The sequence below is a fragment of the Chaetodon trifascialis genome, chromosome 8 (assembly GCF_039877785.1).
Source record: "Chaetodon trifascialis isolate fChaTrf1 chromosome 8, fChaTrf1.hap1, whole genome shotgun sequence".
Classification (NCBI taxonomy): domain Eukaryota; kingdom Metazoa; phylum Chordata; class Actinopteri; order Chaetodontiformes; family Chaetodontidae; genus Chaetodon; species Chaetodon trifascialis.
This window is the reverse complement of record NC_092063.1, coordinates 9,976,707-10,004,468: the sequence shown is the minus strand read 5'-3', so window position 1 is coordinate 10,004,468 and position 27,762 is coordinate 9,976,707. Positions and strand designations below refer to the sequence as shown.

At 41.3% G+C, this 27,762-nt stretch overlaps 3 protein-coding genes across 5 annotated transcripts in view; all 3 read right to left on the bottom strand.

Annotated features, from left to right (window-relative positions):
* Positions 1-140: 140 nt before the first annotated feature.
* Positions 141-7,006, bottom strand: rbm39b (RNA binding motif protein 39b). Of its 2 annotated transcripts, none has more exons than XM_070967640.1 (15): positions 6,767-7,006; positions 5,866-5,923; positions 4,216-4,265; positions 3,914-4,099; positions 3,590-3,643; positions 3,199-3,316; positions 2,951-3,109; positions 2,619-2,756; positions 2,451-2,516; positions 2,164-2,368; positions 1,847-1,933; positions 1,666-1,762; positions 972-1,077; positions 782-860; positions 141-685 (listed from the first exon to the last, which is right to left on the bottom strand). In XM_070967640.1, exons 2-15 carry the CDS (start codon positions 5,914-5,916, stop codon positions 585-587), a joined length of 1,497 nt encoding a protein of 498 aa, XP_070823741.1. In that variant the 5' UTR covers positions 5,917-5,923; positions 6,767-7,006; the 3' UTR covers positions 141-584. The 2 variants fall into 2 exon arrangements, with proteins under 2 accessions (XP_070823741.1, XP_070823742.1); XM_070967641.1 differs by having other exon boundaries at positions 2,957-3,109.
* A 2,385-nt stretch (positions 7,007-9,391) lies between these two features.
* On the bottom strand, positions 9,392-10,816 carry rh50 (Rh50-like protein). Its single transcript, XM_070968923.1, has one exon. The coding sequence runs from the start codon at positions 10,814-10,816 to the stop codon at positions 9,392-9,394; it is 1,425 nt and encodes a 474-aa protein (XP_070825024.1).
* Positions 10,817-11,680: 864 nt separating this feature from the next.
* slc12a5b (solute carrier family 12 member 5b) overlaps positions 11,681-27,762 on the bottom strand; it is a 35,334-nt gene continuing 19,252 nt past the window's right edge. The window contains exons 2-26 of one of the 2 annotated variants that reach the window (XM_070968722.1): positions 27,400-27,503; positions 27,103-27,243; positions 23,597-23,743; positions 22,184-22,238; positions 21,964-22,094; positions 20,796-21,043; positions 20,500-20,711; positions 20,243-20,410; positions 19,835-19,933; positions 19,652-19,709; positions 19,294-19,468; positions 18,937-19,055; positions 18,748-18,846; positions 18,325-18,444; positions 18,052-18,156; positions 17,799-17,967; positions 17,473-17,668; positions 16,980-17,149; positions 16,718-16,849; positions 16,245-16,352; positions 15,819-15,935; positions 15,339-15,532; positions 15,073-15,087; positions 14,842-14,975; positions 11,681-14,217 (exon numbers count right to left, since the gene is read on the bottom strand). In XM_070968722.1, coding sequence (XP_070824823.1) covers positions 14,126-14,217; positions 14,842-14,975; positions 15,073-15,087; positions 15,339-15,532; positions 15,819-15,935; positions 16,245-16,352; positions 16,718-16,849; positions 16,980-17,149; positions 17,473-17,668; positions 17,799-17,967; positions 18,052-18,156; positions 18,325-18,444; positions 18,748-18,846; positions 18,937-19,055; positions 19,294-19,468; positions 19,652-19,709; positions 19,835-19,933; positions 20,243-20,410; positions 20,500-20,711; positions 20,796-21,043; positions 21,964-22,094; positions 22,184-22,238; positions 23,597-23,743; positions 27,103-27,243; positions 27,400-27,503 — 3,308 coding nt within the window. In that variant the 3' untranslated portion in view covers positions 11,681-14,125. The remainder of the gene's footprint in view (positions 14,218-14,841; positions 14,976-15,072; positions 15,088-15,338; positions 15,533-15,818; positions 15,936-16,244; positions 16,353-16,717; positions 16,850-16,979; positions 17,150-17,472; positions 17,669-17,798; positions 17,968-18,051; positions 18,157-18,324; positions 18,445-18,747; positions 18,847-18,936; positions 19,056-19,293; positions 19,469-19,651; positions 19,710-19,834; positions 19,934-20,242; positions 20,411-20,499; positions 20,712-20,795; positions 21,044-21,963; positions 22,095-22,183; positions 22,239-23,596; positions 23,744-27,102; positions 27,244-27,399; positions 27,504-27,762) is intronic. The other variant, XM_070968723.1, reaches the window with a different exon arrangement.

The following is a 27,762-nucleotide window of genomic DNA, read 5'->3' as shown; positions in this document are numbered from 1 at the left end:
AAATCTGGCCTTAAATTTAAAAGTGCAAGAAATTAAAGTACCAACAGAAACATGAGGTCTAATTCTGTAATTAAGACTTTAATCACAGACATTTTTAAATTTGGGGTGACAAACTCCCAAAAAGGGGACAAAAACATAAATTGAATTGTCAAATTTGCCAAAGTTTATTGGGAGCCTTCATACAAAAAATGAAATTATGGCTGTAAAAAGTTACAAAGGATTATTGTTGACATTGATATACTTTTGGCATTTAAGGCCCATTAACTCAACACATTTCTGTAACTCTTTGCAATTTATTTTAAATCTAAAACTGTTGATTTAAACAAGCAGATAAGACAGTAATATTTAAAAACATACGGACCAATAGATACCTGCAGATTACTTCTCAGTGGTAGTTTACAACACAAACCCACAAAATCTGAAAAGCAACTCAAAAGAAAACTCTAATTTTCAATGGTGAAACACATGAACTTGAGGCAACTTTTATTACACACAGCCAACTAATTTCAATGTGTCTGTCTCAACGACATTTCGATGAATGCAAACAAATGTATTTACACTGACTTTCATAAGCATGTCTCAGACTATCGACGTGTCGGCATTAGAAGCTGCTTTGCCGTTACTGAATCGGGGAAAAGGTTGTGGTAGGTTGGTAAAGGAACGTAGGCAGCTGTTATCATTTTGCCTGCAAAGAAAAGAAGAAAAGTTAAAACCTGGACACTTCCTTCACACTCTGCATTTACTGTTTGAAGAATTAAGAAAAGAAAATGGCATTACATACCTGCAAACCAGCGTCCATGAAGTGCATTCACGGTTGCCATCGCTGCTGGTATTGAGGGACACTTCACGTACACATTACCCTGTGAAACAGACAAAATACTCCTTTCAGACTATTTTCTACCAAATGTCCACACTGAGGTCTGTGGAGTGAAGTGAAATCTACTATAATGCATCTGTCAACGTGAACTTACTTGAGCCGAGTTCTTATCAACATAAATGTGAACAATTCCTCCATGTTTGTTGCACTCCTCAATAACATCATCTTGGATCTCGACGGCCCAGCTGGGATCGTTTTCTCTGGAAAAAAAAAAAAAAAAAAAAAGAGGTTCCGTGATGTTAAAAATCCTGTTCGATTGTTGGCATCCTTGAAGCAAAAATGCGATTTAAAAGAATACATTCACATATTTATTTATTTTTGTTTCAAAGTACTGACTTGCCCACTTGTATATGTGAGGTCACTGTAACTAGACCATGTGGGGACAAAATCCAGTCCTCTTTCTGTCTAAAAATGACTTAAAGGGGTATCTCACAGCTGGAAATATGGTCTTAAAACTGGTCTGTTTGCAGCAGAGAGGCACATACTGTTAGAACTGGTGCTACATGACCACAGAAAACAGAAAAGGGGCTATGCTATTCCTATCATAGCATTTGAGGCGTGAAATAGGCAAAGCAGGAACAGAATCTTGATTCAGGTTTGATCAATATTGCATCATGTGACCATTTAATCTGAGACCTAACAGAGGGGCAGTTTGTTCTGTCTCAATCTGACTTTTATATACTTTGTGTCCATTGAGGCGGGCATACAAAAATGTGGAAGTACAATCTGCAGTTCAAACAGCAGCATGTCTGTAGGACATGTCAGTGTTGCTTTGATAAGGTCCTTACGCTTGTGGGTTGAAGAGGTTGGACAGCTGAAGGCAGTGTGTGGCCAGCGGCTGTGATGGGAGATTCAGGGCTTGACTTGGAGCTGGAGTTGGAACAGCTGAAACAGAAAAAATAATCTGTCACTGAATGTGCTAAAAATGTTAAATGCACACAGGTTGCTTTCTATCTCCAAGAGAGTCACCTGCTGGCGCGGCGATGTTTCCGAAGGGGATGGAGCCGGTCATCTGGAGGGCCTGCTGAGCGGCAGGAGGGATCTTCAGACCAGTTCCTGTGGAGAAAAGCAGGAAATGAACATTCACACGCTGTGTTTTGTTTCTCATGCCGAAAAAATCTGGTTTGGGCATCGGATCGAAATGTATCCATAAACTGATTTTCTTGATCATTTGGCCTTTGAAATGCCAAAAAATAGTGAGAAGGTAACATTTTCAAATTTCTTGGACTTAGTTATAAGTGTTATTTTTTTGGATTGTTACAAAAACGATGCAGGCTTTAACAAACCTTCTGCTAGTCTAGCCATGAGCTGTAAGCGTCCTGTGGTGCCGAGGTCGATGCCAGTCCGCTCCAGTTCGTCATTGTCCAGGAACGAGCTGGCTGTCGATGAGTCCGAGCGCTCCGTAACATGCCCCACCTTCATCGGACGTCCAGCCAGCTCGAAGCCATTCAGTTGCTCCAGAGCCTTTTTTGCACATTCAGCATCTGCAAACTTCAAAACAGCAAACAAGATTAGCATCAAACAAGGTGAAAAACTCAATGCACTAACAATGAAATCCATGTTAATGAATTACCGATATGAAGCCGTATCCTTTGGATCGCCCGGTCTCACTGTCCATCATGAGCTGGATACCCTCGATCTTTGGAAACCAAACACACCAAAATAAAGAACTGTAATGAATGCACTGACCAAAAAAATAAAAGGAAAAAATAGTGATTAATTTGTGAAACTTCTTCCTGACCTTCCCAAAAGGCTCAAAGATCCCTCGAAGCATTTCTTCAGTGATGTTGAAGTGCAGTGAGCCCACGTACAGCCTCATCGGTCCTGAACTACCCTTCTGTAGATTATTGGCAGCAGCTGCAGCTCTGTTCTTCTCTGCCTGCAATGACATTAATGTATTTATGTCCATTTAGTAAATAAAAATTGGAATAATTTATTCTAGCAAGTTTACAAACATTTCATCACATCATGTGTTGATAATGAGACTATTCGATGTGTGTGGCGTTTGTCCATTAATGTGTTCAGTCATATCAGATAGAAGTTGAGTTACAGCATGTATTTAGATGGAGTTACCATAACCTGAGAAGCCTGGACAATGATGGGAACTCCCAAAAGTCTCTGGCCAGTCAATCCAATTGCCAGTGGTACAGAAGAAGCCTCCACAAACTCGATGTATGCAATGCCCTTTGATCTCCTGGAGTTTCTGTCCGAGATCATTCTCACATCTCTCACCTGTAGAGAGAAACGGACATGAATTAAGAGTCATTCCTATAAACTGATTTAATGGATTATATCCGACAATAACTTGAAACCTGACTGACTTTTCCAACAGCTGAGAAGAAATCTTCCAGGTCTCGAGCTCTGATTCTCGCGGCAAGCTGCATGCAGAAAACAGTGCGGGCATCCCTCTCCTCTGGTGTCAGATTGTCAATTGGTTGCCTTGAAAAAACAAAAACACCCACCGTTAAATAAAGTTAGAGTGCCTCCAGAAACATTAAAACAAGCCATTTAATGAATAATGGGTGAAATAAACATCCCTAAGAAATCATAGACATTTTCCCTGCTTTTGAAATGCAGCCCAAAAACATCCTCATAAAATTTCTGCATTATGATGAAAAAAATATAATAATGAAAGTTTGAAGAAAATCATTGGATTTGGGTGAACTATAACAAACCAGGCCTAAAAAGTATTAATATAAAAATTTATCTCACCTGATGGGACTCTTTTCTTTTTTGAAGGGGCTCCGACTTTTGGAACGTTTTCGGCTAAAACGAGAAGAATTTCGTTTTCAATGTTAAACAAAGCCTTAAAAGTGTGTGTGTGTGTGTGTGTGTGTGTGTGTGTGTGTGAGAGAGAGAGAGCAAGGCATTCAAATGGTTCAACATCCCCTTTGACTTTGACCCCAGTAATAACCATTTAGTTGAATTCACGCATTTCTGATAGTGCTACTGAAAATGAACACTGTGAACTTTGTAAAGACACCTAATAAAAGTGACAACTGAGTGTATGTCATCAAGGCTGAAAAGGTCACATACATGGGGCTCCTGCGTGCTTTGTATCGGCCAGAACGTTCCTTGCTCCGGGAGCCGCTGCGATGGCGCTCTCTGCTGCGGCTTCGTTTTCTTTCTCGGCTCTTGCTCCTCTTCTTACCCTTCTTTTTGTCTCTGCTTTTGCTTCTTCTTTTCCTAGAGCCTGGGCTTCGGCTCCGGCTCCTCCTTTTCCTGATACATGTCATAACAGTGTTACTGCCGTGCAAAGTGAGCACATCTTAAATTAAATGAATAACCAGATGTAGTTCAGAGACTTAAAGCTGATGTACCATGCATTCAAAACTTACTTCTTGTTCTGGTCGTCATGGCCATTTGCATGAGAGGACTTGAGCTCATCCTAAGCAAGGTTGATAGAAGAACATCATGAGGACGTAGATGAAACATTTCAAGTCGTCAAGGTAAAGGGGGTGGGGTGGGACAAGAGAAAATGCAAAATATATTCAATTAATAATAATACTTCAAACTTCCTACTGTCATGTCTGGACAGTGTCCTTCCACCACCCCAATAGCTTCCCATCCCACTCCTGTTTTTTTTCTTTTTTTTTTTTAAACAAGGCTGCTCAGTACTTAATGCAACAAAGCAAAGTTAAGGGAGAGTGTCCAACAATTAGCTGAGTTCAGGAAGCCTTGACAGTAGTGAGATGATCTCCACCATTCCCCTTCTAATAGGTCGTACCAATGCCACTGCCACTATTTGTGCCTAATCATGTGACCACGCGTGGCCCACGACCACTAAAAGAGATCCTGTGTGGTTGGTGTCAGTCCAGTGATCTTCACCCATTTTCGTTCTTGGACTGTAAGAGCTCGATGCCACCTCTGTCACACATCTTGCCCTGAAGCAAACAGGGATTCACACTTCTTAGTAATATTGACGCCCAAGAAAATAAATGAATAAATTAAAATAAATAAATAAATCCATTAATTCAGCCACGTGTTACACTTCCATTATCTGTATTTTACATAATATATATATGTATATATGTAATATTTCCAACCTCTGGTTTAAGGAATTAACAACTGAGAACTCACTGTAAAATACAATGATGATAGACGTATCTATTTTACAGTCATTCTACTGATAGCTCAATATCTGTGGTATTGTGTTGCATGCAAAATCAAGATGCTGATTCACATTACAGTTGACTAAGGCAAAGAGGCAATATTCATATTTACACAAGTAATTATTCACCTGTATTTTGCCTTATAATCATGACATGGCTCATGTGTTTGCTGATGAAGCCCCACAAATGCAGTATCTAAATTTTCAAATATACTGATGTCAAACTACAACTTTTCTTTATTTAGAACAGTTATAGCTTGACACAAACATGATTCAGTGTCTGTTGTTAATTTTGGGAATCACTTTTCTAAGATAATTTAATACATGATGAGTCTTACTTGAGATCAGTTTGGTGGAGGAATTTCTTCAAGGTGACAGAGTGATACACCTTTCGAAAAGCCCCCCAGTGTAGCAGAGGTTCAAATCTGATTATATAGGACTGCACAATCAGAAGCAGTGATGGCATGCAGATTGTAAATCTGAATACTGCCTCCTTTGCTGGACAGGTAAGGATGGCCTTATAACCATTGGCATTCACCTTGTTGCAACCGAACACGGATTGGATGTTCTAGGTTGAATCTCTTTTAGTCCTAAGGTGAACCACAGTACATCAGTATATGCACAATAACTACCTTCCTTTTTTTCACAGTTCACAGTGGAATCAAAGATGAATTCATGGGAGTAGAGGTGAGATATCATTAGGGAAGTCTATAAAGAGAGATAGATGTGGATTTATTTATAATTCTGTATTGCTTTTTAAATACTCAATCACACCACACAACATTCAAGTAAACTGTCACAGTAGCAAAAAATATAAAGGACTCAAGAGTAAATCATAACAGTGAAACAGGCCTCATCTCTGTAATCTGCAACCCACCTTTCTGTAAGGGGCCTCCAGCATGGCCTCTACGTCAAAATCATCAGCCATGATGAGTCTGTGGACAGGAGACGACAGTAATTACTTTCACAAGTTCACAAAAATATTGTTGCTGTGAATAATCACGACTGTGTCTAAGTCGTGTATCTGCAGCCAAGTAAAAGTTTCAGAAGACCGAGGATTTACGCGGCCAAACAACGTTTCGTCAACACAAATTTAAGCTACGTGTGAAACTGCTTTCACGTAGTTAACCTGATAAAGAGATACCAGATTTTCCGTTTGCGTGGTTACTCTGACAAGTTAGAGACAAAAACAATGACTGCTTAGATAAATTAAGTGTATGCAAATCGAGTGGATGAAAGATGGACTGAAATTTGGTAAAAACAAGTTGTATGGCAACGAAATGTGTTTGGGACTTTGCCGTAACTTCCTGTGTATATCCCTCTAACGTTATATCACAATATTGACCTTGAATGCGATAAGCTAGGTACAAATGATCATACCGTCGAAACCAGTTCAATATCAAAGATTCAATGTAGCTCAAAGGTCGGCATATTAGACGTAACATAAAGGACAAACACGCGTTTCAGTCAACACGAAGCTAACGCTAACTAGCCACCTCGTCTCAGTCGTTTCAACGTTAGCTTACTTTGACAATTAGTTATTAATTCAGCGTTGTGTTTGACTTGAGTGATAGTATGGAAACAATTACAGAAGTAAATGTGTGCCGTAAGTATCGATTTTAAACCTCACTACTCGAACACAGTAGCCCACATTATGTTTACATTGAAAAAAACAAGCGGCAACTTAACAGTAACGTTGGCGTACCAATATGGCCAGCTAACTGCGTTTCCGCGGCAGCAAGCTAACATTAGCTTTTATTAGCAAACATCGACGTTACCGTTTTGAAATTGATGAAATGACGTCGAACTCAAAATATCACGGAAAATGTGCTGTTGAAGAGACTCGCCTCGACGTCTCCCTCTCGGTTGATCACACAATCCTAAGATGAAATCACAATTTTCGAAGTTATGTAACCTTTTTTTTTTTTTTTTTTGAATGTTAGCAACTATCCGCTGCAGGTCGTGGCCTGGTATCAAAATGCTCGCCTTGCTTCTTCTTCGTCTTCTTCCTCTGCTTTGATATTTCATGGTAGCGGCAACATTTCGTGTTGCCTTACCGCCACCTACTGGAGATGACTAGCACTTCACCGCTCTCACCCTGGAACTGAGGTCTTCCTATCTAACTCTTCACACCCATAGGAAAACTATCAGTAATGAGATATAACTGATTACGTTTACTCAAATATTGTACTTAATTTGAGGTATCTGTACTTGAGTTTTTTTCCACTTTGTAGTTCTACTCCGATACATTTCAGAGGGCAATATTGTGCTTTTAAGTCCATGCTATACAAATATTTGATAACTGTAGCTACTACATAAGTATAAAACATATGAGGAACTTTTTAAAAATGATGCATTGTAATAATAAACAATATAAGAATTTAGCTCAAACGATTAATCAATCTATTAGTTCATCCCTCACTCATCAAAAAAAGTAATCAGCCACTGTTTTGACTTTGAAAACTCATTAATTATTTAAGTAAGCAAAAAATGTTGACGCATTTCATGGTTTCATTTTCTCAAATGTGAAGATTTGCTGCTTTTCTTGTCTGCAAATACAGTGGACTGCACAATTCGGAGGTTCGGGTGATTGGTTGGACAAAACGAGGCATCTGAACGTGTTGCTTTGAGTTTTACTTGATTATGCGTATGATGTAGAATACATACACTGATAAAAAAAAATAAAAAATGAGCAAATGGATTCATAATGAAAACATTAAGTTGGAGTTGGAGGTCTTTTAAATCGGGAGTTAAACCTTTCATTTGTCGGGAAGCTGATTATAGAGTATATAAAATAGCTCTTTCACGAAGGTATGTTATATAATATTTTACTGATAGACCAGTTTGAAAAAAGTAACGTAACGTAAATGCCTGTCGATGTTTGTCAGACTCCTGTAGAGGAGAGCCTCATTTCTTCTAGCTCTGCCAGTCTTCCCGCTGTGTGTTATGTCATGAAACTGGTCAAATATTTGCTAAAACGTAGGCACAGGACCACTATTACGAGCTGCAGATGTTGATGTAGACAACGCGACACACGCCCACTTCCGGTGTAGACAGGACGTTACAGCGTCGGAGCACATGTAAGGTCGATACAAGATTTAATCTTTTACTTTACCGCCCTCTGTAGGTCCGTTGACTAAGTTGCTGAAAGCATGTTGTACAAAGGGCTTCGTCAAGCGGCACGACCCTTTCTCCGCCTTAAAAACAGCATTGAGGGATCAAACACTCGGAGCTGTTTGAACATTGCGTTTTTCCACGCGAGAAGTGCGGCTTGTTCGTTTCACCGCTCCGTGTCGCCATCTAGCGATCACTAAGAAGAAGTTCCTTTACAGGACATGGACATCCATGGGATCCCATCTTTTATTTCCTGTTACAGAATATGCAAACATTATTTAACGGAACACCTCTGAAACCAAACTTTAAATAACTTTATATTACACATCATCGTTTCATGTATGATACACTTCAACTGTTTGCAACTGAAATCCAGGAAACTTGCTTTTAAATGCACTTACTCCATCTTTAAAACTGCTTAGTTATGTTTAGATCATCATTCTCACCAAAACATTCGCAACATCATTTCTTTTATTACTTTCTAAAGAAACTGTGAGGCAAGCTTTTAGCATTAAATGACATTAGATTGGATTAACTTGCCCACACACACGCACGCACGCACGCACGCACGCACACACACACACACACACACACACACACACACACACACACACACACACATATCATTATTTTGTTCTTTTCATGATTTCAAGTCTTCTCAGTTCATCTACAAGGTGTTGTTGCTCTTGTTTTTGATTGTATTTTCCATATATTTTGTTACTACTTTTGTTTGTTGTTTTCCCTTTACTGTATCTTTTATTATATTATTTCTCAGGACCGTTCACATAATTCTATTTGGTCTAGCAATTGTTCAGTAATTTTAATCCTTGTTAGTTTCATGTAGTAGAGATTTGTCTTGTTCTTCATATTATTATTATTATTTTTTGTCTGTTAATGTTTTTGTGTCTTAACCCCCTTGAAAAGAAGATGGTGCATCTCAGAGGTTATCATCAAATTTACATGTTGACATTTTGAAGCTTTAGCTGACTGTTCTCCCTCTTCACATCCTGAATTATTGATATTATTACTGGAAAAAAGTCAAAAGAGTTTATTTCGCATCACAATCTTCTGACTAACTGGCCATAAGAACTCTAACACCCAATTTCCTTTTATGTTTGCCTGTAGGACAATAAATAACACAATTACTGGTTGTAGTAGGTAATGTTGGACAGTTGCATTGTTTTCCATTATTACTTATGATCACTAGTTCAACTTATTTACAATGTAATGGATATAAACATTTAATTGATGGTCATAGGCCTATTTACATTTTCTTTGTCTGCTACATATCAGGCAGCAGAGTCCTCTGTTGTAATTGTGTTATTGAGTTTAAGTGGTGAATCGTAGTCCGGAGGAACATCAAAAAACAGCTCATCGTCAAAACAGAAATCATCGGATGGTGATGCAAAGTACGGCAGCTTCAAGACAAAGCCTGTGAGAATGCCTCCCAGCGCGGACACTCCTATTGTGGAGAACACAGCTGCGATCTGGAAGAGAGCCTGTTCCTGGGCAGTCCTCCCCAACCCTGGTTGTAAACCGGGGATCAGCATCTGGAGCTCCTGCAGCTTTGGGTCTCCTTCCACAGGTGCTCTGTGGGTAAAGATCTCATACATACTGGGGCCATAAACCTCCTCCTTAGCCATCAGTATGGCACATATCCCTGCAGCGCAGGATATAAGTCCTGTTAGGCCGTGCAAGTTATGTATTCCACACTGATCCTGGATCCTGAAACGCCGTGCCAGGAAGGGGCTTAAGTACTTGTAGCCCAGCATGCATGCAGTGCAGCCCATCATACCCAGAGCGTACGCAGCCGCAGGCGATATCATCATATCCACAGATGCCCCGACTGTCACTCCTCCAGCCAGGGTCACGTTCTGAACATCGGCCATGGTGAGCTTACCGTTTTTGTTCAGCATGGCAGAGAGAGCGAAGGCTGTGAGCGTGGAGGCACTGAGGCCGATGAAGGTGTGGAGGATGGCTCTGTGCTGGTCATCTCCTTTCAGGGTCAATGCTGAGTTGAACGAGGGCCAGAACACCCAGAGGAACAAGGTTCCCATTGTTGCAAGGATGTCAGACTGGTAGCTGGTATTCTCCTTTGCATGGCCGTCATTTAGGCTCGGCCTGTACAGTACAAAAGTGACCCCCAAGCCAAAGTAACAGGCAAAGAGATGAATGAGAATAGAGCCTCCTGCATCGTTGATCTTCAGATACTTGAGCACGGCCCACTCTGTGACTGCAAACACCGGCACTTCCAGAAGAGCCATGACGAGCAGCTGCAACGGACTCGTCTTCCCCAGCACTGCCCCGAACGATATCAGCACGACAGCACAGGCAAACTCCGCATTTATGAGGTTGATCACTCCGAGGTGGATCTTACCGTCATGGCTGAAATGGAAGTACCCTTGCAACAAAATGGCCCACTGGATAGCAAAAGTAGCCGTGAGGAAGTTAAAAACCATCCCCCCAAAGCCGTAGAGTCGAAAAAATGCCAGCAGGCACCCAAAGCCGAGGAATATCATGACCTGTATGTCGGTGAAAAAAGGGTAGTCCCTGTACACTGCGTTGTCCATGGGGTTAGTCTGGTTGGTCTGAAATCTGGAGTCTGCATGCTCATCATAGGTGACAAAAACAGCATACAAGGCGACAATTATCACCTGTGTGACGAACACAAACACCGGTAACCTCACTCGAAGGCTGGTCGATGGTGACTTCATCCTGACAGCTCTTTAGAGCAAATGACAGTATTTTCTTTTGCAGCCTGCGTTATCTCTGAGTAGATAAGAGAGGCGAAAGACATTGGCCAAGTCTGCTCTCTCTAACCGCAAGCAGCATTGACCTCACAGAGAACCTCTGCTGTGTGGACTTTGGCCATTTTGTGGTTATCCTCTAACAATTTACAGCATGAATTTACAAACGTGTATTCACAGTAGCGTTTCTTCTGACACCAGGATCATTTTTTACCAGATAGGGATTAATGTTATATTATGGATTTTAGTGATCCCCTGACTTCCCCTCTAGCACCTCCGTGAGGTTGAGCTTCTCAGCTTTCTGTTTTCCAACGTGAAATCATTTGCAGTGGAATTAAAGCTGTGGCAAGTGCAACTGGAACGACGTAACACTGTGTATTTTCCTACTCAGCAAGAACAAAAGCCTGCTCTGACATCTGAATGTGCGGGTGAGTGTGAAAACTCATTTGGTGAGAGGATCCAGGACCTGAAAGGTAAACAAAAGGAACAGAACATATTTGCAACGTATTTTTAAAAATAACTCCTGCAAAGACTCATTTCTGATTAAGACTGACTGGCCCAAACCTGGAAAACTATCTGAGGTATTATCATCATCATCATCCCTACCATTTGCAGTCTTATATTGGAGAAACTAATTTGTGTCTAGTGAGATGCTATTTCAATCCAAGTACCACCAGTCTGTGTATCTTTATGACTGCAGAGATCAGTGATTCTGAGGAAGAGGAGGATTTACGTTTGGCATTTGCAAAATTACAAACCATAAAGCCGATGCAATTAACATGAGAGCAGACACTGTAACAAAAACACGACACAAACACTTCCATTGCCAGAGTTGTATTAAAACGATTCTAATTTATTGCGTTTTGAGCCGACATATAAAATGGTTTTAAACCATTACTCGTACATAATTGCATGAGACGTGGTAGAACATAAAACAAAGTTTAGCATTTCAAAAGACAAACTGCCTATTTTATATTTATAAAACCTGTATGATCACACATTACACGTGTTATCTCTACGCCTAAAATCACAGATTTATTTACAAGTGTCCCATCTCCACTCCATCTTTGCTGTTCAGTTACACTGTCCTCACTCAAACGCAGCATACAGGCATATACTCACAACACACGCACGCACGCGTGCGCGCGCACACACACACACATACACACACACACACACACACACTGGGTTAGGGAGTTTAAAAATTGTGAGTCTAAACTTGTGCAGACCAGTGACGGACACATCGGTCTGTAGAACCACATCATCTTCTCATCAAATGAATGTTCTGCACCCAAACCTTTCAGAGTTATGAGGGAAACACCTAAACCTAGACATATCAGTATGTGTATGAAGAGGTGAGGTTCTGTATGCTACAGCATTGAAACAGTACATGTATACGATAAATCTAAAGGATATTTACAAGTCCTGCGATTTCCTGGAAAAGATCTTGAATTCTAATGATTGAAATTTGAATGCATAATTTCTTGAGTAAAATACTTATGGCAAAAAAAAACAGCTAAGAGGAGGAGGGAAATAAAATGTTTACCTTCACGTTAGGACAAAAACTTCCATTCTAAAGTATTAATACTAAACACTTATGATATCATAATGATATCATAAACTATGCCCTCTCCAGGCCTGGATAATGTACACTGGCCACTCTCTTCGTGGTCGTGTTGGCAGAGTCAGCTGATCTGTGTGAAGAACAGCGCACAGCATGTGCATGAATGCGCATGTTCATTTTCATATTTCAAATTATCTATATAAATTACGTTTACTCTTTCTCTGAACTACACTATCAAAAATAGGTTTTTCATGATAAAATTTATGATATATCTATGATATCGATCAATACTGATATTTTAAGATGTCTGTTTCCAAACATTAAATTAAATTCTAAGTAATAATTTTTCAATAAAATAATAAAATCCTACATTCATTAACTTTCTCCTCAACACTTTACTATTTACTATTATGTTTCATAAAAGTTTGTATACATGCCTGATTTGAAATCTGTTGAAATTTTACATTTAAATCCCACTTGAAATGTTCTATTTAGATTTTTGTCTGTCTGACGTTGAAGTTATGCAAACAACTCGCCTTTATGTTTTACATTGTGAAGAACTGACTCCATACTGTATCCTGATCCGATAACACACATCATCTGTAGCAGGTTCTGTTGTCTGGGCTCCGTGGGAAAAGTGCAGGACACTGGGGATAATATATCAAATGTGCAGTATTTAACTGAGCTCAGAGGCTTTGCACTGCGGCATGTCACTGAGTTCATGCAATCTATATGATTCCTGTCCAACTGTGGGGATAAAGAGGGCAAACAATCAGGTTTGGGCTCATGATAATCTGCATCAAAACATTTCCTTTTGATTTTAATTTCTGTCATGCTCTCTGCAATGAGAGGGTGATGCACACTGATAAATAAATAAACCACAACAAGGTCAAGCCAGCGATGATACTGTTGTTCTTATGATGCTCATGGTCCGGGCATTAACAGCAAATCACACATATTGTCCCTGCTCTTTCACAGATGGTGTAATGTTAGACTGATATGAGTGCAAAGGAAACTATTTAAATCTATTTCCTCCAAATGGTCTTTGTCTGTTTGGGGAATGTATGTAAATATTGACATTTCCAGTATGAGGTAACATCATTTCCAGTGATCTGATATTATTACTTGTGTGCCTCTGACCATCCAAAAACGGACCAGGACAAAGAGAGACATGATTAGATTAATAAATGCATAAATAACATCAATAATAAATAACAGAAAATAAGAAAAAAGGATAAAGAAAAAGCCCTGCGATCGACTGGCGAACGGGCCAGGGTGTACCCCGCCTCTCGCCTGTTGACAGCTGGGATAGGCTCCAGCCCCCCCACAACCCCGAAAGGGATAGGCAGTATAGAAAATGGATGGATGGATGGATAAAGAAAAAACATTCATCTTTTACAAATGACCAAAAACAGAAGGAAAAGGACAGCAGGCTGATTTAACACCAGGAAAGGGAAAGAAAAGTTTGAAAACCTGTTCCAGGTTTTTTTTCAGTCCTTTGTCTTACTGCAGAAACTGTCAGAACTAACCATAAACACGTCTGCTGGTATCAGCCAACATGTGCAGAACAGAGAGGAGACCGTTGCGTAATTCTTCGTGCTGAAAGGTTAGATGAGCAGATGGTGAGGCGAGGTGAGGCTGTGGGAGGATTTTCCTGGAACGATAGAGAAGGAGGAGAGGGCAGAGTCCACGCAGGGGCCGCTCAAAGCCCTTCAGGAGTAGATGGTGATGACCTCACGTCCACCTCCACGCACCAGGAGGACCCGATTGAGACCTTCAGTGAGAACCTCCAGGAACTCCATGTCTGAGAGACCATCACAGTGAAGGAATGTGATTTTCTTTTCTCATGCAAAATTTTCTCATGCATACTGATTGTATATATGATATAATATAAAATAATATACTGTAGTTTATCAGTTACGGCCGCCAGTTTTCTGGCTTTTACCGATAATACCTACATAATAATGCAGCACTTTGACTTGTGCTGGAGTACTTTTACATTGTTGTATTAACACTTTTACTTTGATAAAGAATCTAAATTCGTTTACTACTTTCATCCTCTTATTAAGGATTTCTCTCCTCTGGTCAGAGATCCAGGTTTCTAAAAATTAAGTGCTGGGGTTTCATTTAGCCCAGGTGTAACTAGAGCTCTTAATTTGAATATACAATGAAGTGCTAAAACCCTATTCTGTTTGTTGCAGTCTTAGCTTTTATCAGCTGAATCTTTTATTGTATTTTGTATAGCATGTATAGTAGCAGCACTTTTAATGTTTTCAGTTGTCTTATGGTGTTTTCATTGCATTTACATTTTTGTGCCGCCTTGTTGCAAAAGGAATTTCCTCTTGTGGGACAAGTAAACCGAGCTGAACTGAGCTCAGGACACAAACATATATGGAATGCAGTGTGTTGTATACATGATGCAGGATACAATTTTCATTGCCCACACGGTTCTTGGGTGGTCCAGGCATGTTGAGCAGGACAAGTTTTGCCTCCTTGGACTTCTTTGTGATGACCTCATTGAGCCGCATTGCCGTATGCATGCGCCTCACATCTGTCTGGTTCCTAAAGCAAGAAACACGAGGCCACGTTGGGTTTGCAAGTCAGTCTTTGAGCTGCTGAGCTCACACAGTTTGTCTCACTACAAAATGCTAATACTTACAAGTTCTCCCATTCCCTGCAGCAGCAATTTAGGAGGGAAATAAAGGTGGTGAATTACAGACATGTACACACAGACATCTGCACTTGGTACTGGTTTAAGTTCAAAGTTTTGTTTGTCACATATGCAGGAACAGAACGAGCTCTTTAAACCCTTGAACATGGGTCGATTTACTCAAATATTTACTGCTGGCTCCTGTTCCCGTGTGCATGTCATGTGTTGTGTCCTGTTCAGCATGCTTGGCTGAGTGAAACTGAAAGATCACTCACGGCTTCATGTTGAAGAGGTCTTTGGCTGCCTCCGGGTTTGCTGATAAAAGGGTGGGCCCCTTGTCTGTGCCTTTATTGTCTGTCCAGGTGGCGGCGCCCCCTGCAGGCCCGATGGGAGACGTGGGGCTTGTTGGTGTGGATGCGTTCTTACTGTGGATCAGCTGTACCTGTTTTGGGTTGGAGACAGCCACAGACTGAGAGAGGGACACCGTGACGTGACAGCGTGACAGGGTGAAAGAGAGAAAAGAGGCACCTGTCAGTATAGGTGAAACTGTGGAGCCAGTGGCCGGTGGGAAATCTCTGAGCAGCCAGTGAAAAGAGTAAAACACTGCTGTGATAGCTGCTTTTGTGATGATGAATGAAAACACGTCTGCCACATTATTGTGCAAAGAGAAGATTCTGCCCAAGCCAGAGCACAGAGAGACAACAGGCATGGAGGGAAAGAGGACAGAGGTACTTTAAAAAAAAAGCAAGTTTCACCTCATCTTCTGGTTTTTCTGCCAGGCTGGCTCCTTCCTCAGCGCTGTGCTGGGAGCGCAAGCCAGGCGGGTTTTTACGCCGAATGGACCCACGGGACGAATCCGTAATGCTCTGGATCTTTGGTTATAAAAAAAGAGAGGGAATAGATTAGGTTCAATGTGTAATATCCTTTTTATTTGTTGCAGACCAGCAAAAACAAGTCCAGACACCAGCGCCTTATTATAAACTAATTCCCTGCCCCAGAGCTGATATTTGGAGCGTGCAGAGTGATAATGAAAATGTCAAAATGAATGGCATTTCCTCAGGGGCCCATGCTGACGATAATTACATGTTCCTCCATTTGGTAAATATGGTTTAAAATAACAAGAGCCTTCCTTACTGATACTGAGGTTTCTGCAGTTGTGTAATATATAGTTTGTAGTTTACCTCTCTCTCCATTTCATTCTTGGTCAGATGCATCTGTTTGAGGATCTGTGATCGTTGTTCCATTACCAGGGTCTTCTCATAGGTGTAGGCTGAGATGTCACTGTCATGCTTTAAAGAGAAAAGATGTTTTTCATTTCTCACATAGCTGAACTGAAACTGGAGCCACATTATGGAAGGGCATTTGAGGACCACATTACAATGAAAATGGAAAAAAGCTGTTTGATGTTTCACTGGCAAAGACTTTACCTGCTCTGAAGTGAACAATACTGAAAAAACATCTAATAAACGGCTTTGCAAGTGAAATTACAGATTGGATGATTGCATTTTCATTTTAATAACATACACATTTTTTACATATTTTGTTTTAAATATTGTCCCATATGGGCTTCCATACACAAAACACACACACACACAAAAATCCCTCTCCTTGCAGGTTTTGTTTATGAGCTCAGCGTATCAGACAAGTCTCTCACCATCTCCACCACCTCCACCTCAGCATCAATGCGCAGGTGATAGAGGAAGGTGATGAGGTCTTTCTTCATCTGGATACTATTGTCGTCCATCTGAGCTACAGTGAAAATGCGCATCTTGCACTTCCTCCACACCTGCGGGGCAAAAAAGATTTGCAGATAATGAGCAAAATGTTCTCTGTGTTAACTGTCTCAACACTGTGTCCACACAAGTTTTCCTCAGACAAAACCATATTAAACATCGTCTTAGTGTCTTGTTTCCCACCTTATGCTGGCGCAGCAGGAAGGGCAGAAGCATCAACATGCCTCCATCATGGACAATCCACCACACGTCTATGTGGCCTTCTGTGAAGCGCTCTCCATTGGACGGGTAGCTGGAGATATTCTTGGGAACCAGCAAGGCCAGACTGGCTATGGTTGTCTCTCTAACCACCTCTGCAGAGGGACAGAAGAGATGATATATAAAATATAATTTTTAAGATATAAGAAAATAAAAGGAAGGACCTGCATGCATCTCATCAGACAGGAAGGAGGAATAAATCGTAAAATAAACATTATGTCTCTGTCAATGGTCTCAATTGCATATAAAAATAGAACTACTATAACTTATTAAGTATTCCTAGCTGGTCATTTTAGCCATACATGCTCAATAACTATTTTCCTCCATTATCAAAACCAGGAAAACCAGATGTTGATGACACAAAACTAACATTCATTGACTCAGACATCAACTAATTTACCAGCGTCTTAAGACTTACCAATAAAGTTCCTAAACTGCTGGTGGTACTCAGGCTGTTTCCAGTTTCGAGGCCAGCTGACCATTACAGTGTTGTGCTTCAGGCCTCCCAGTCCTCCAACCTGGATCAGGTGTGACGTCCCATCTCTCAGATTGGAGGAGATGACCACTTGAGAGAAGCCCTTCACCTTCTCCGTCTCCATCAGTTTACGCAAAGACTACAAATAGACAGAGAGGGGAAGACGTTTGTTAGAGTCTGCGAAAAACTGGGATCGTTTGTAGACACAGTAAGAGTTGTGTGATACTAGTGTGTGTGTGTGTGTGTGTGTTTGGGATTAAAGGACGGACCTGATCTGCCCTCTGGGCCTCAGTATAGTTGTCTAGGAAGGTTCCTTGAACAGAGGTGCCAACGATGGTCAGACCCTTCCCTGCTTTCATCTGATTGGTCAGAGACAGCAGACGAGGCTGTTCTACATTCTGCTCAGCATCCACACTCACCAGGACCAGGATCTGAGGCCTGACGAAAGACAAAGAACCAAAAGATTGTGTTTTAGAGTCAACACGTGTTAAGAGTTTAAAAGCTGAGGAGGTGTGGACTGACCTCCAGTTCTTGGTATGTGGCGGTCCCTCCTCCAGCCTCATGAGAGCGAAGCGTGCAGCACTGAGAGAGATGCCACGTATCCCATCGCCCCACTCCTTCTCAGCTCTGTGACACAGCACAGTAATGAGTTGACACAACATCTAGGTATCATCGTGTGTAAGTGTATTCATAATAGCCATCATACAACTAAGACAGTAACCCGCGGACAGAATAACTGGATGCTGCAACACAGTCTTGTTTCCACAGTCCTATTCTGTCATGATGAGCACTTACCCACAGAACTCAATGTATTTGTAGATGCAGGTGGCGATGCCCATGGCAACTATGGCATAATACCAGGAACAGATGAACATGAGTGACAGGCACAGGCTCATACCCAAGAAAGACAAAGCCCTGTAGGGGACAGGAAGTCACATGTTTAGACTAACTGAGAATCTATACCAGCCTCATACAGCAGTGACCTCAGCTTGTTGATAGAAAGTCTTGCATTTAGTCCGCTGCTGCTAAACTCTCACGGCGATTCAGGTGCACACAACATAAGATAATATCTTCAGCAAATTTAAATCTCAGAATTTGCATCAAATGCAGAAATGAGAAAGTTAATGATGCATATGTGATGAAAATGAAAAACTTTCATTTCACAGCAGCTTTCAAAACAAAATCAAATCCATTGCCCTGACATGTATGCGTGCTCACCAGTGGTAGAACTTAAAGCGCGGCCTCCAGTTCGGCGTCCTAAGCAAAGTCTGCAGAGCACAGGCAAGATTGACAAACATGTAGCACATCAAGAAGAACCTAAAGAGAGAAGAGCAGAAGAGAGGATGAGCACCAGAGCGCCTGCACAGCGATGAACACACAGCGTGTGTGAAGTTACAGTGTGCTTACATGGAGAGGATGGGTGCGACTGCGTCCAGGGATGCAATGATAATGCCAATCTCACAAATGCTAGCTGTGAGCAGGAGGGCCCAGGTGGGCTCCCCGTTGGCTTTGCCATGGCCAAACACCTGCAGAAACATAAAAGGATTTAATCAAAACACATTTTATGGCACCATAATAAGTGCTGTACAAATAAAGCTCAGGGTTTTAATAATGAAATATTCATGTTTGTTTCTGTAGCCTAAAGCAGAAAATACACACGCCAACACAAAAGTTCTGTTCCAGTTGACATGTGTGAGACTGTGCCTGAGAAGTTTTAAACACTTTTCTGCTTTTATGACAGAGATGCCTTTGAATGCTACTCACTCTAAGAAATGGGATGATGCCGTCCCGAGAGATGGCCTGCAGGAGACGTGGAGCTCCGGTCAGACTCTGGAGTCCGGCTCCGCAAGTGGAGAAGAAAGAGCCAAACACAATGACCCATGGAGACGGCCATGCCAGAGTCCCAATCACCAGGTTACCGTTGACTCCTTCACCAAACCTGTGGACAGAGGTGAAGACAAAATACTCCAAAGCTGTAATAACACGCTGACTTGTTCACCAGTCATGACAGTAAGCCAAGCTCCCAGCTTGGGGAAGGGGTTTAGCATATGGTTCATTTATCTGATGTGACTTGAATAAGGACTTTGAAAAAAACCTACTGATGATGAAAACAAAAACTCACTTGTCCCTCAGGACGACTCCTTCTATACAGGCACCAAACAGCACCACGCACGACATGTCTGAGGAAAAGCTGTTAAGAAATGTGCTGTTGGAAATGTTTCTTCTGCTTATTCAACAGTCATCAATCAGCACTTTCAGCTCCACACACTTTCTGATGCCTTGACTTCAGCCCGGTGAAGGATACACACAGTAGATGTGGTGGTAATGGCTGCAATCGTGCCGATGGGGATCGATTTCTGAGCGTCACGCAGGTCTCCGGAGCGGTTGGAGCCCGCCATGATACCTGTGAATGGAGCAAGATGAGGAGCTTTGTGATTTTACAGGATGGTAATATTCCTTTTTCTTCCTCTAGTCTGTGTCCATAGGACTCATATCATATCATATCATATCATATCATATCATATCATATCATATCATATCATATCATATCATATCATATCATATCATATCATATCATATCACAATAATCAGGTTCTCATCACCTTAAAAAGTTGATATAGGAAACTGTTAGCAAACAGTTGTTATTTACGCATCCAGAGTAGTATCAGAGTAACATTAACATTTATCATCTGCTTTAACTGCTGGTGCTAACCTGTGACAGATGGGAAGTATATCCCGACCAGCAGAGTGAAGAAGCTGGTGATGTCAGCCAGGACGTAGCGGTTGGAGCTGGTTATGGGACTGTCTGGATCCATGTAGGATTGAAGCCCACGCTTCTCCAGGATCACCCCTTTTTCAAGGTAGTTTCCAAACAGGTTCTCTAAAAGGAAGAAGAGTGTTTAAATGAGTGCGTGAGGTGGACTGATCCTCAGAAGGCGTCGTCATTTAAGCTGATAAAGCATCTCTTACCTGCCAGGATGCCACTTGTGACCCCTGGGATGCCTTGAATCACTGTGACGTTGTTGTTGGTAAAGTACTCGTCACAAGTGGCATTGAGGGACTCAGAGTCACAGAAGCTCCTCCACAGTTTGGTGGTGATGGTTTCATTGTCTATTTCGATGACCTTTGCACAGATGTCATATCCTTTAGAAACAACAGTTCGATTTCCCAGGAGGCAGACGCTGGAAAGGAATCAAACAAAGGCGTCGTCGTCACATACCCGTCTGCGAGGACTTGGACCAGCGAATGTGTCATGAGTCACTTACGGGAAGACCGGGGGCTCAACGGCGGTCTTGATGACTCCGGCATAAACAGCCAGGATTGAGAGGATGACACAGGCCAGGAAGACCAGCGCCAGCTTGTTCACATATTTGACGCCAACAAACACCACCAGCGACATTAAGCTCAGTACGATGGTACCATACACCCGCATGTTGTTGAGGAGAGCTGCCTCTGCCTCTGGCCCCTCCAGCCCCTCGATCTTGAAAATGGCCGCCTGAGGAACGATATAAATCTGAAAGAATGGAAAGATGAAGGAAGAAAGATGGAGGCAGTGGAAGTGGAAGGAGTATGGTGGAGAAGGGTGGAGGCGCAAAGAAATAATAATACAAGAAAATCAAAAACTGGTAGTCTCGTGCTAGAATGAGAGTTTTTATACATTTGGAACCAGATATTAGTAACGCAGTTGTTCATATTTTGTTTTGAAGATTTTAGTGGGAGAATTTAATGCAGATCCAAGTCGTGTAAGTGCTCCATCTGTGAGTGATTTAACACTGTCAATGGGAACCAGGAGCATCTGATATATATATCATCTGATGACACTTTTGTTTTTTTGAACTTCTTGTCCTGCCACAAATTAAAGGCAGGACAAGAAGTGATCTCATAGGCCTGGCCCGGAGCAGAGGTTTTGTAAGGTTTTAGCAGGAAGATCATGGGTGTAACCAATAAACTGAATAATGCATTTGCAGTAGTGTGATATTATTGATATATTACGAACCAGGCATTGTATATTTTGTATGGATTGAACAGCAGACTTTTATTCTGAAATATATGGGCAAGCATTTTATTTTACAAACTGCACTTGCTGCACATCACTCTTTGATTTTAGACTTTTCCTGGGAAAGGTGCTGAGGGAATGCACATGAAAGAAATCCTGTGAATGATATGTCTCTTCAAAATTGCAGATGCTGAGAGCTTGTGGGCAGGAGAGGACTTGTGAGTGGCTCCTGGGTGGCAAATAAATTGCTCAGAGACTTTCCAGAGGAAGCGCATGCTTTCTTTACACCCAGAACAACACAGTCAGATCCACTACACATCTGTTTTGTTTAAGTTTCCCTGTAGTCACACCAGTGAACTAGTGATAATAGCCTCTAAAGACGATATATAAGGTTGTAAAGACAATATGCAAAACAATAAAACATTAGGGCCACGTACCAGAAGAATTTCAATACAGCCAAGAATGTACATGGCACCTGCAAAGGTGGTGCCTAAGTAGAAGCAGATCCCAACAGCTCCACCAAACTCAGGCCCCAGGGAACGCGAGATCATGTAATATGAACCTCCAGCTGTGAGTCACAAACACACACAAGAGTTGGTACACTGCGCTGTCACACACAAACACACTACACTACACCCCCCCCAGACATCCGCTCACCTGGTACAACTCCATTTGTTGCAATGGCACTCATGGAGATGGCTGTGAGCATCGTCTGAAAAATGCAGGAAATAACAGGAGGAGGGTTACCAGAGTCTGAGAGGCAGCAGGTGGGCAAATTAAATATGGCTGACAGTGAGGCCTTTTTGGGCTGAGGGAGTGAGCAGAGAGAAACAGCCAGCAGCATGTGAGTCTGACTCATGTGGTCACTGCAGGGATGACTACACGGCTGGTTAGGCACATACTGTCGCTTCAGTGATACTGTCAGCTGCAGTCAGAGGCAGATAGACACTGATGGCATTTACAAAATACTCTAAGTACTCTCACTCAGAGTGAGGGACTATTTTTTCATAGCTGGTTCAGAATATTAAAGCAAGACTATTCACAAGTCGAATATGAGACTGCATATCACCAATCTGAGCATTTCCATTATTTATCTAATTACTACAATTACTAGGTAGTTTGCAGACTTTACATTCAGCATGAAGTATTTTTCCTTCTCTCTTTTCCTGTTTTTGTAATTCTTTCCTTTCTTTCCTTCTTCAATAATCTGAAAGTATAAAAATCATCTACCAAATGAGGCTCAATATGAAGTCATAAACTACTGAGAAAGCACTTTGACTGCCTTGACTGAAACAGGATTTCAGCTGGATTTACTTAAAATTTAGGGTTTCAACATCAACAAACAAATTTACAATGGAAGCAATGTGAAAGATATTTCTACTGGGTCTCACATCAGTCCTATAGACCCTGTTCTGGTCCTCAGATTACTTCTATATATCTACCTAAACATAATAAATGTGGGTTTTAATAGTTTTTTAGGAGTACTGAACCCCTTCCTGCATGCTGAGACTATCCCAGAATGTTCTGCAGCTCTGATAGATGGTAGATTTTTTTTTTGTATCCAACCAAACAAATAAGAAAATAAACCAGTTACTCCTTCATAAAAATTTACTTAGAGGATTTTCAGATTCCTCTTTGTCAAAATGCTCTTTGTGTCGAGGCTTTCTTTACTTTTGTAAAACAATGTTATGAAGCACAGTTTCTAAACCTGGTTGCTGACAGAGCAGCAAAATGACAGATTCCATCAATGGAAAGGTGGTGCTGGTGGGGTGTTCATGGGTGTGTTGGCAGCTTGCCTTTTGCCAGGATTTACTATGTCACCTTCAGCATCTGTGCAATGCAAATTATAATTATACAACCTGTTAGATGTTATAACAGCCTGTAGTTTAATCACATGCCTCATAACAGCGTATGTGTGTACTGAGGACCTGCTTCAGATTTGTGGTTGGATGTTTCCAGCTTCATTTTATGTAACATCTGCTTTCTGAATGGACTGCGGTTGTTATGTACAGAGAGTAGCAGTGTTACACAACAATATGCAAGAGCAGGGACGTCAGCAGTTTCACTCACTGTGGAGCAACACATGAAGACGATTATGAAGGAGCCGAAGACCCCTCCAACCCCGACCATCCAGGTCATCCGCAGGAAGAGGATCACCCCGAAGATGTTCTGGATACACGGCAAGTACACTCCCATCAGAGTGCCCAGCTGTGGAGCCTGAGAAGCACAAACATGAAGGCGATTTGTCAGAGTTTGTGTGTCTTGGCTGTCAGTCGAGCTCATCTTAGTTTCCATCCGAATGGATTTGAAATGGGGGTTATAATCTGTCTGGAGTGCACTTTGTTGTTCAGTCTCCTTAAATCTATTCCGCCTTTAAAATTCATGAAAGGAGGTCTGGCTCTTCCATTAGAAAGACAGGGCTTTATTCTTTTCAAACACAAAGAGATAGTAATCCTGTGGAGAAGAGGAAGACAAGCACTTTGTTTTGAAATGGGTCTATTTTTAAAAGTACTCTCTCTGAAGAAAAAAAAATGTTTACGCTCTTTTGTCCTCATTGTTTCTGTCAGTAAACCTGTTTGAACCTCAAAATAATTGAGAGATTATTTTTAAAGTAACATTTTTAATCTGCAGAATGAATATCTACACACATATATCCATACATTTTGTGTTATAAAGTATAAAAGCTAAAAAACTAGTTAATACTCTTGTAAAAGCTCTCAAATTCTGCATGAATGTGTAGAAGAAAATGTGAATATCCCCACAGAGTTGACTCACTGGCCCACTGCATGTGGCCGGCCTCTTTTAATATAAAAATATAAATTCATATCCCTTTTCACCCGCTAATTACAATAATGTCTTAACTACTGTATCTGGTTGCAGAGGACCGAAAATTTTAAATGTTAACACTATGAAAGAGTGAAAACAAAGAAAACAAAATAATTAGATTAAGTCTTTGCTTGTCTTTCTGAAATCCTCATGTAAATGCTGAAGAGGCCTCTACGAGGAGACGTGCGTGACGAGGAGGAAGTGAAGATGAGTGGACGGATCAAAGCCTCTGCTTGAGTTCGGTCCGCAGGGGAACGCCAGTGGGGGGTGCTCTTGTCAGCGTCTGGTGACCAGCTCCTCTGTCTGAGTCTTTTCCTGCAGATGTCATTTCTCCAACAAGTTCAAAAGGGTATCAAGGGCTAGTCAGTGTGCAAATATGCAACAATGTCTTGCTGCTTTCATGAGTAATGCTTTCCTTTAAGTCCCCCCGATATTTAGCGTTTATAAGCAGTGTATATACATTTAATAAGTTGTTTATACCACACAGGAGGAGGAGTTATAGTTGTTAACTTATATCTGCTTACAGCTAGATCAGATCTGCTGCATGTATGGAGCTCAGCATCAGGTCGTACATCCTGATACTTCTCTTGTTAAAGTTTCTTTTATTGGCACTAAGAACTTTTTTCAAAACAAGCAGAAATATCTTGTCCCAAAGAATCCAGTCATCTTAAGAGTGATGCAGCCCAACTGAAAACAAGAACATCTGGATCCAAAGAAATTCTGACTTTGACAAAACAGTTTTGTATTTGTTGGCGTTCGCCAAACAGCTTTATACTGGAAATGCTCTAGAACTCTGGAAAAGGATAGTTAAGGACAACTGATCCTTATAGTGTTGATTTAAGGTATTTTATCATAACTAGATTTAAATTTTTGCCCTGTAGCTGCTAAATGCGCCCCGTGTTCATCAGATAATTGCTAACTGTTAGTTGTTTGGTGCTTGGCAGGTAGCGTGCAGGGGCTTTATCACAGGTTCTTCACTGAAAACAGCTGCCTAGATGTGGAAATGAATCTGATCAGAGCAGTGAGAGGGGCTGGAGCTGAAAGATGCTAAAACACTTCGTTGAGCTGAGGTGAACTGCAGAATTGGGGGATAATTCTCTGTGGGTTCATCATTAAAATCAATACCTTTGACAATAAACATCATTTGATGGCAAAAAATAAAGAATGTTGATTTGAGCAGCTTTCACTCTTTGATTGGGTTAGTAAGTAAAAATGGCATCTAATGTCTTTTAGAAGCCATGATGAGTTACGAACCAGTGTTTATACCACTGCGACATCGCTCGCTGCTTTGCAGATTACCATTTGTCATTATGGCTGTCGCCAACTTGGCTTTTTAGGGCCAGAAGTGATCATATTTGGATGAGAAGGTGGAGCTGGGGATGATACGCATTGCTACGCCTCTATCCTGATGGTGACTTGTCAATCACAAGGTAGCCAAGCCCTAAAGCATACATTGATTTATTGTCTATTTCACTTAAAATTGACTAGAAAATAGTGATTGAGAGCATAAACTCACTAAGAAAATGTTTACTGAGGTGAAAAAATCAAGTGAGAAATAGGGTCATTTTCTTGTTATGTTTACGAATTCACTTAGCAGCGCATGGAGTCGCCCTCTGCTGGCCATTAGAAAACAGGTAGGAAGCCTCATGGGCTTCACTTTTCAGACCTGGAGGCTCTGTCCCCTATTTATTCAGTCTATGTTTTACACAATACTTATAAATGTTGAATAGGGGGGTGCAGAGTAAAGATTGTTGCCCTGTTAGATTTTAAAATTGTCCCTTAAATAAGTCAAAATAATGACGGAGCAGTTACTCCCACCATCTTGTCCAGATAAATCTTTTACATTGAAAAGTCTCCACCAGTTGCATCTTATGTCCAGTGATGGAACCTGAAGTGGACAAATAATTCAAAAAGCAAGAAGTTTTCAAAGAGGCATAAGAGCTGGCGAGAAAAAAAAAAAATCATTCTTCAGTGAAGCAACAGAAAAAGCAGAGTAACTCAAATATCCTGCATCCATGTTATTACAGAGAGCCACTCACTGAGGGCAGCGGTGCTGGCGGAGCTTCAGCTAACAGGCTCACGACCTGTAGGTGTGTGACCTCAGCTCACTGCCTCCAGTGCTCTGCATGTGGGAGCGCAGCAGCTCTCCACCACAAGTCAGCTCCACAGTACATCAGCTCTTTCTTTTCTATCCACTGTCTTACAGACTCCTACAGACAGCTTCGCCAATATTACTATTATTTAGTTGTTTTACATTTTGAATGTATTGTCTGGAGGGATTTTATTGACGGAGGGACAGACTGGGATATGAAGATTGATTTCAAAGGGCAGAAATACTTTAAGTATTTGAGCTCTGGAAAATTCAACAAAGACAATTTTATATCTCAAAAAATAAGAGTAAGAAGATCTATTTGGGCTTGTGATGGTCTATTAGATCTCTGGACAACCAAAGTAAACAACAGGAGAGAGAGTAGAGCAAAGCCCAGAGAGGATTCAGGTTATCGAGAGACTAACCCTATTTTATGCTCCACTGAACAAATGCAGGATAACCGACCGACACAAACCCGATGAGGGCCAATAAATGATAAGCCGGAAAGAGGCAACAGGCAGGTGCCAAAAACAGTCTGATAAAAGTTAATGTTAAAAAGATTTGAAATTTAAATGAAGAAAATTAGAAAATACAGACTGTAAAGCAGATAAAGCTGCCCCTGTGGTTCAACCTGATGAACAAATCACATGCAGAAATTTACCTTGACAGGTTTTTTAGACGGACGTGCCCCCTCCTCAATATTCTCGGCCTCTTCGTGCTCTTTGCTGCCCGTCGGCAGGTTGGAGTAGTTGGCCAGACTGCTGAGCAGAGACGAGACCATTGGACTGGTATCCATCTCCTCCTGCAACACACACAGAAACATAATCACGCTTGACCTGGAGATCTAATGTGAATCCTCTTCCCTCAGTCATATTTTCACCTTACAACAACAGCAAGGTCTGGTTTCACATCCACATTCCCAGTATGTTTTATACTGGGTTTTGAAATCTGTCCTCACCTCAAACAGCGCCATATTCTTCCCGTCATACTGCTGACTCTTCTCTGCATCACTGGCTGCAGTGCTGTTGATGAATGGACTGCTCTCTTTGGGGTTCCCATCACCTGAAATACAGATAGGCTTCTTCGCTCACACAGCTGCACATCGACATTACGTTATTAGATTCACAGCAAAATTAATGTCAGCTTACTAATCAATTAAATTAGCGTGCTGCAACTATCCATCACTTGGGATTTAGCAGTGAACAGTGTTGTAAAATCTTTACTGGAGCAAAGAAAAACTAAAGTTAAAAGCGCTAATGAAGGATTTCTGCCAAAACTAGGAACTAAATTTTATTAAAACTTTCATTTTTTAAGACGTGAA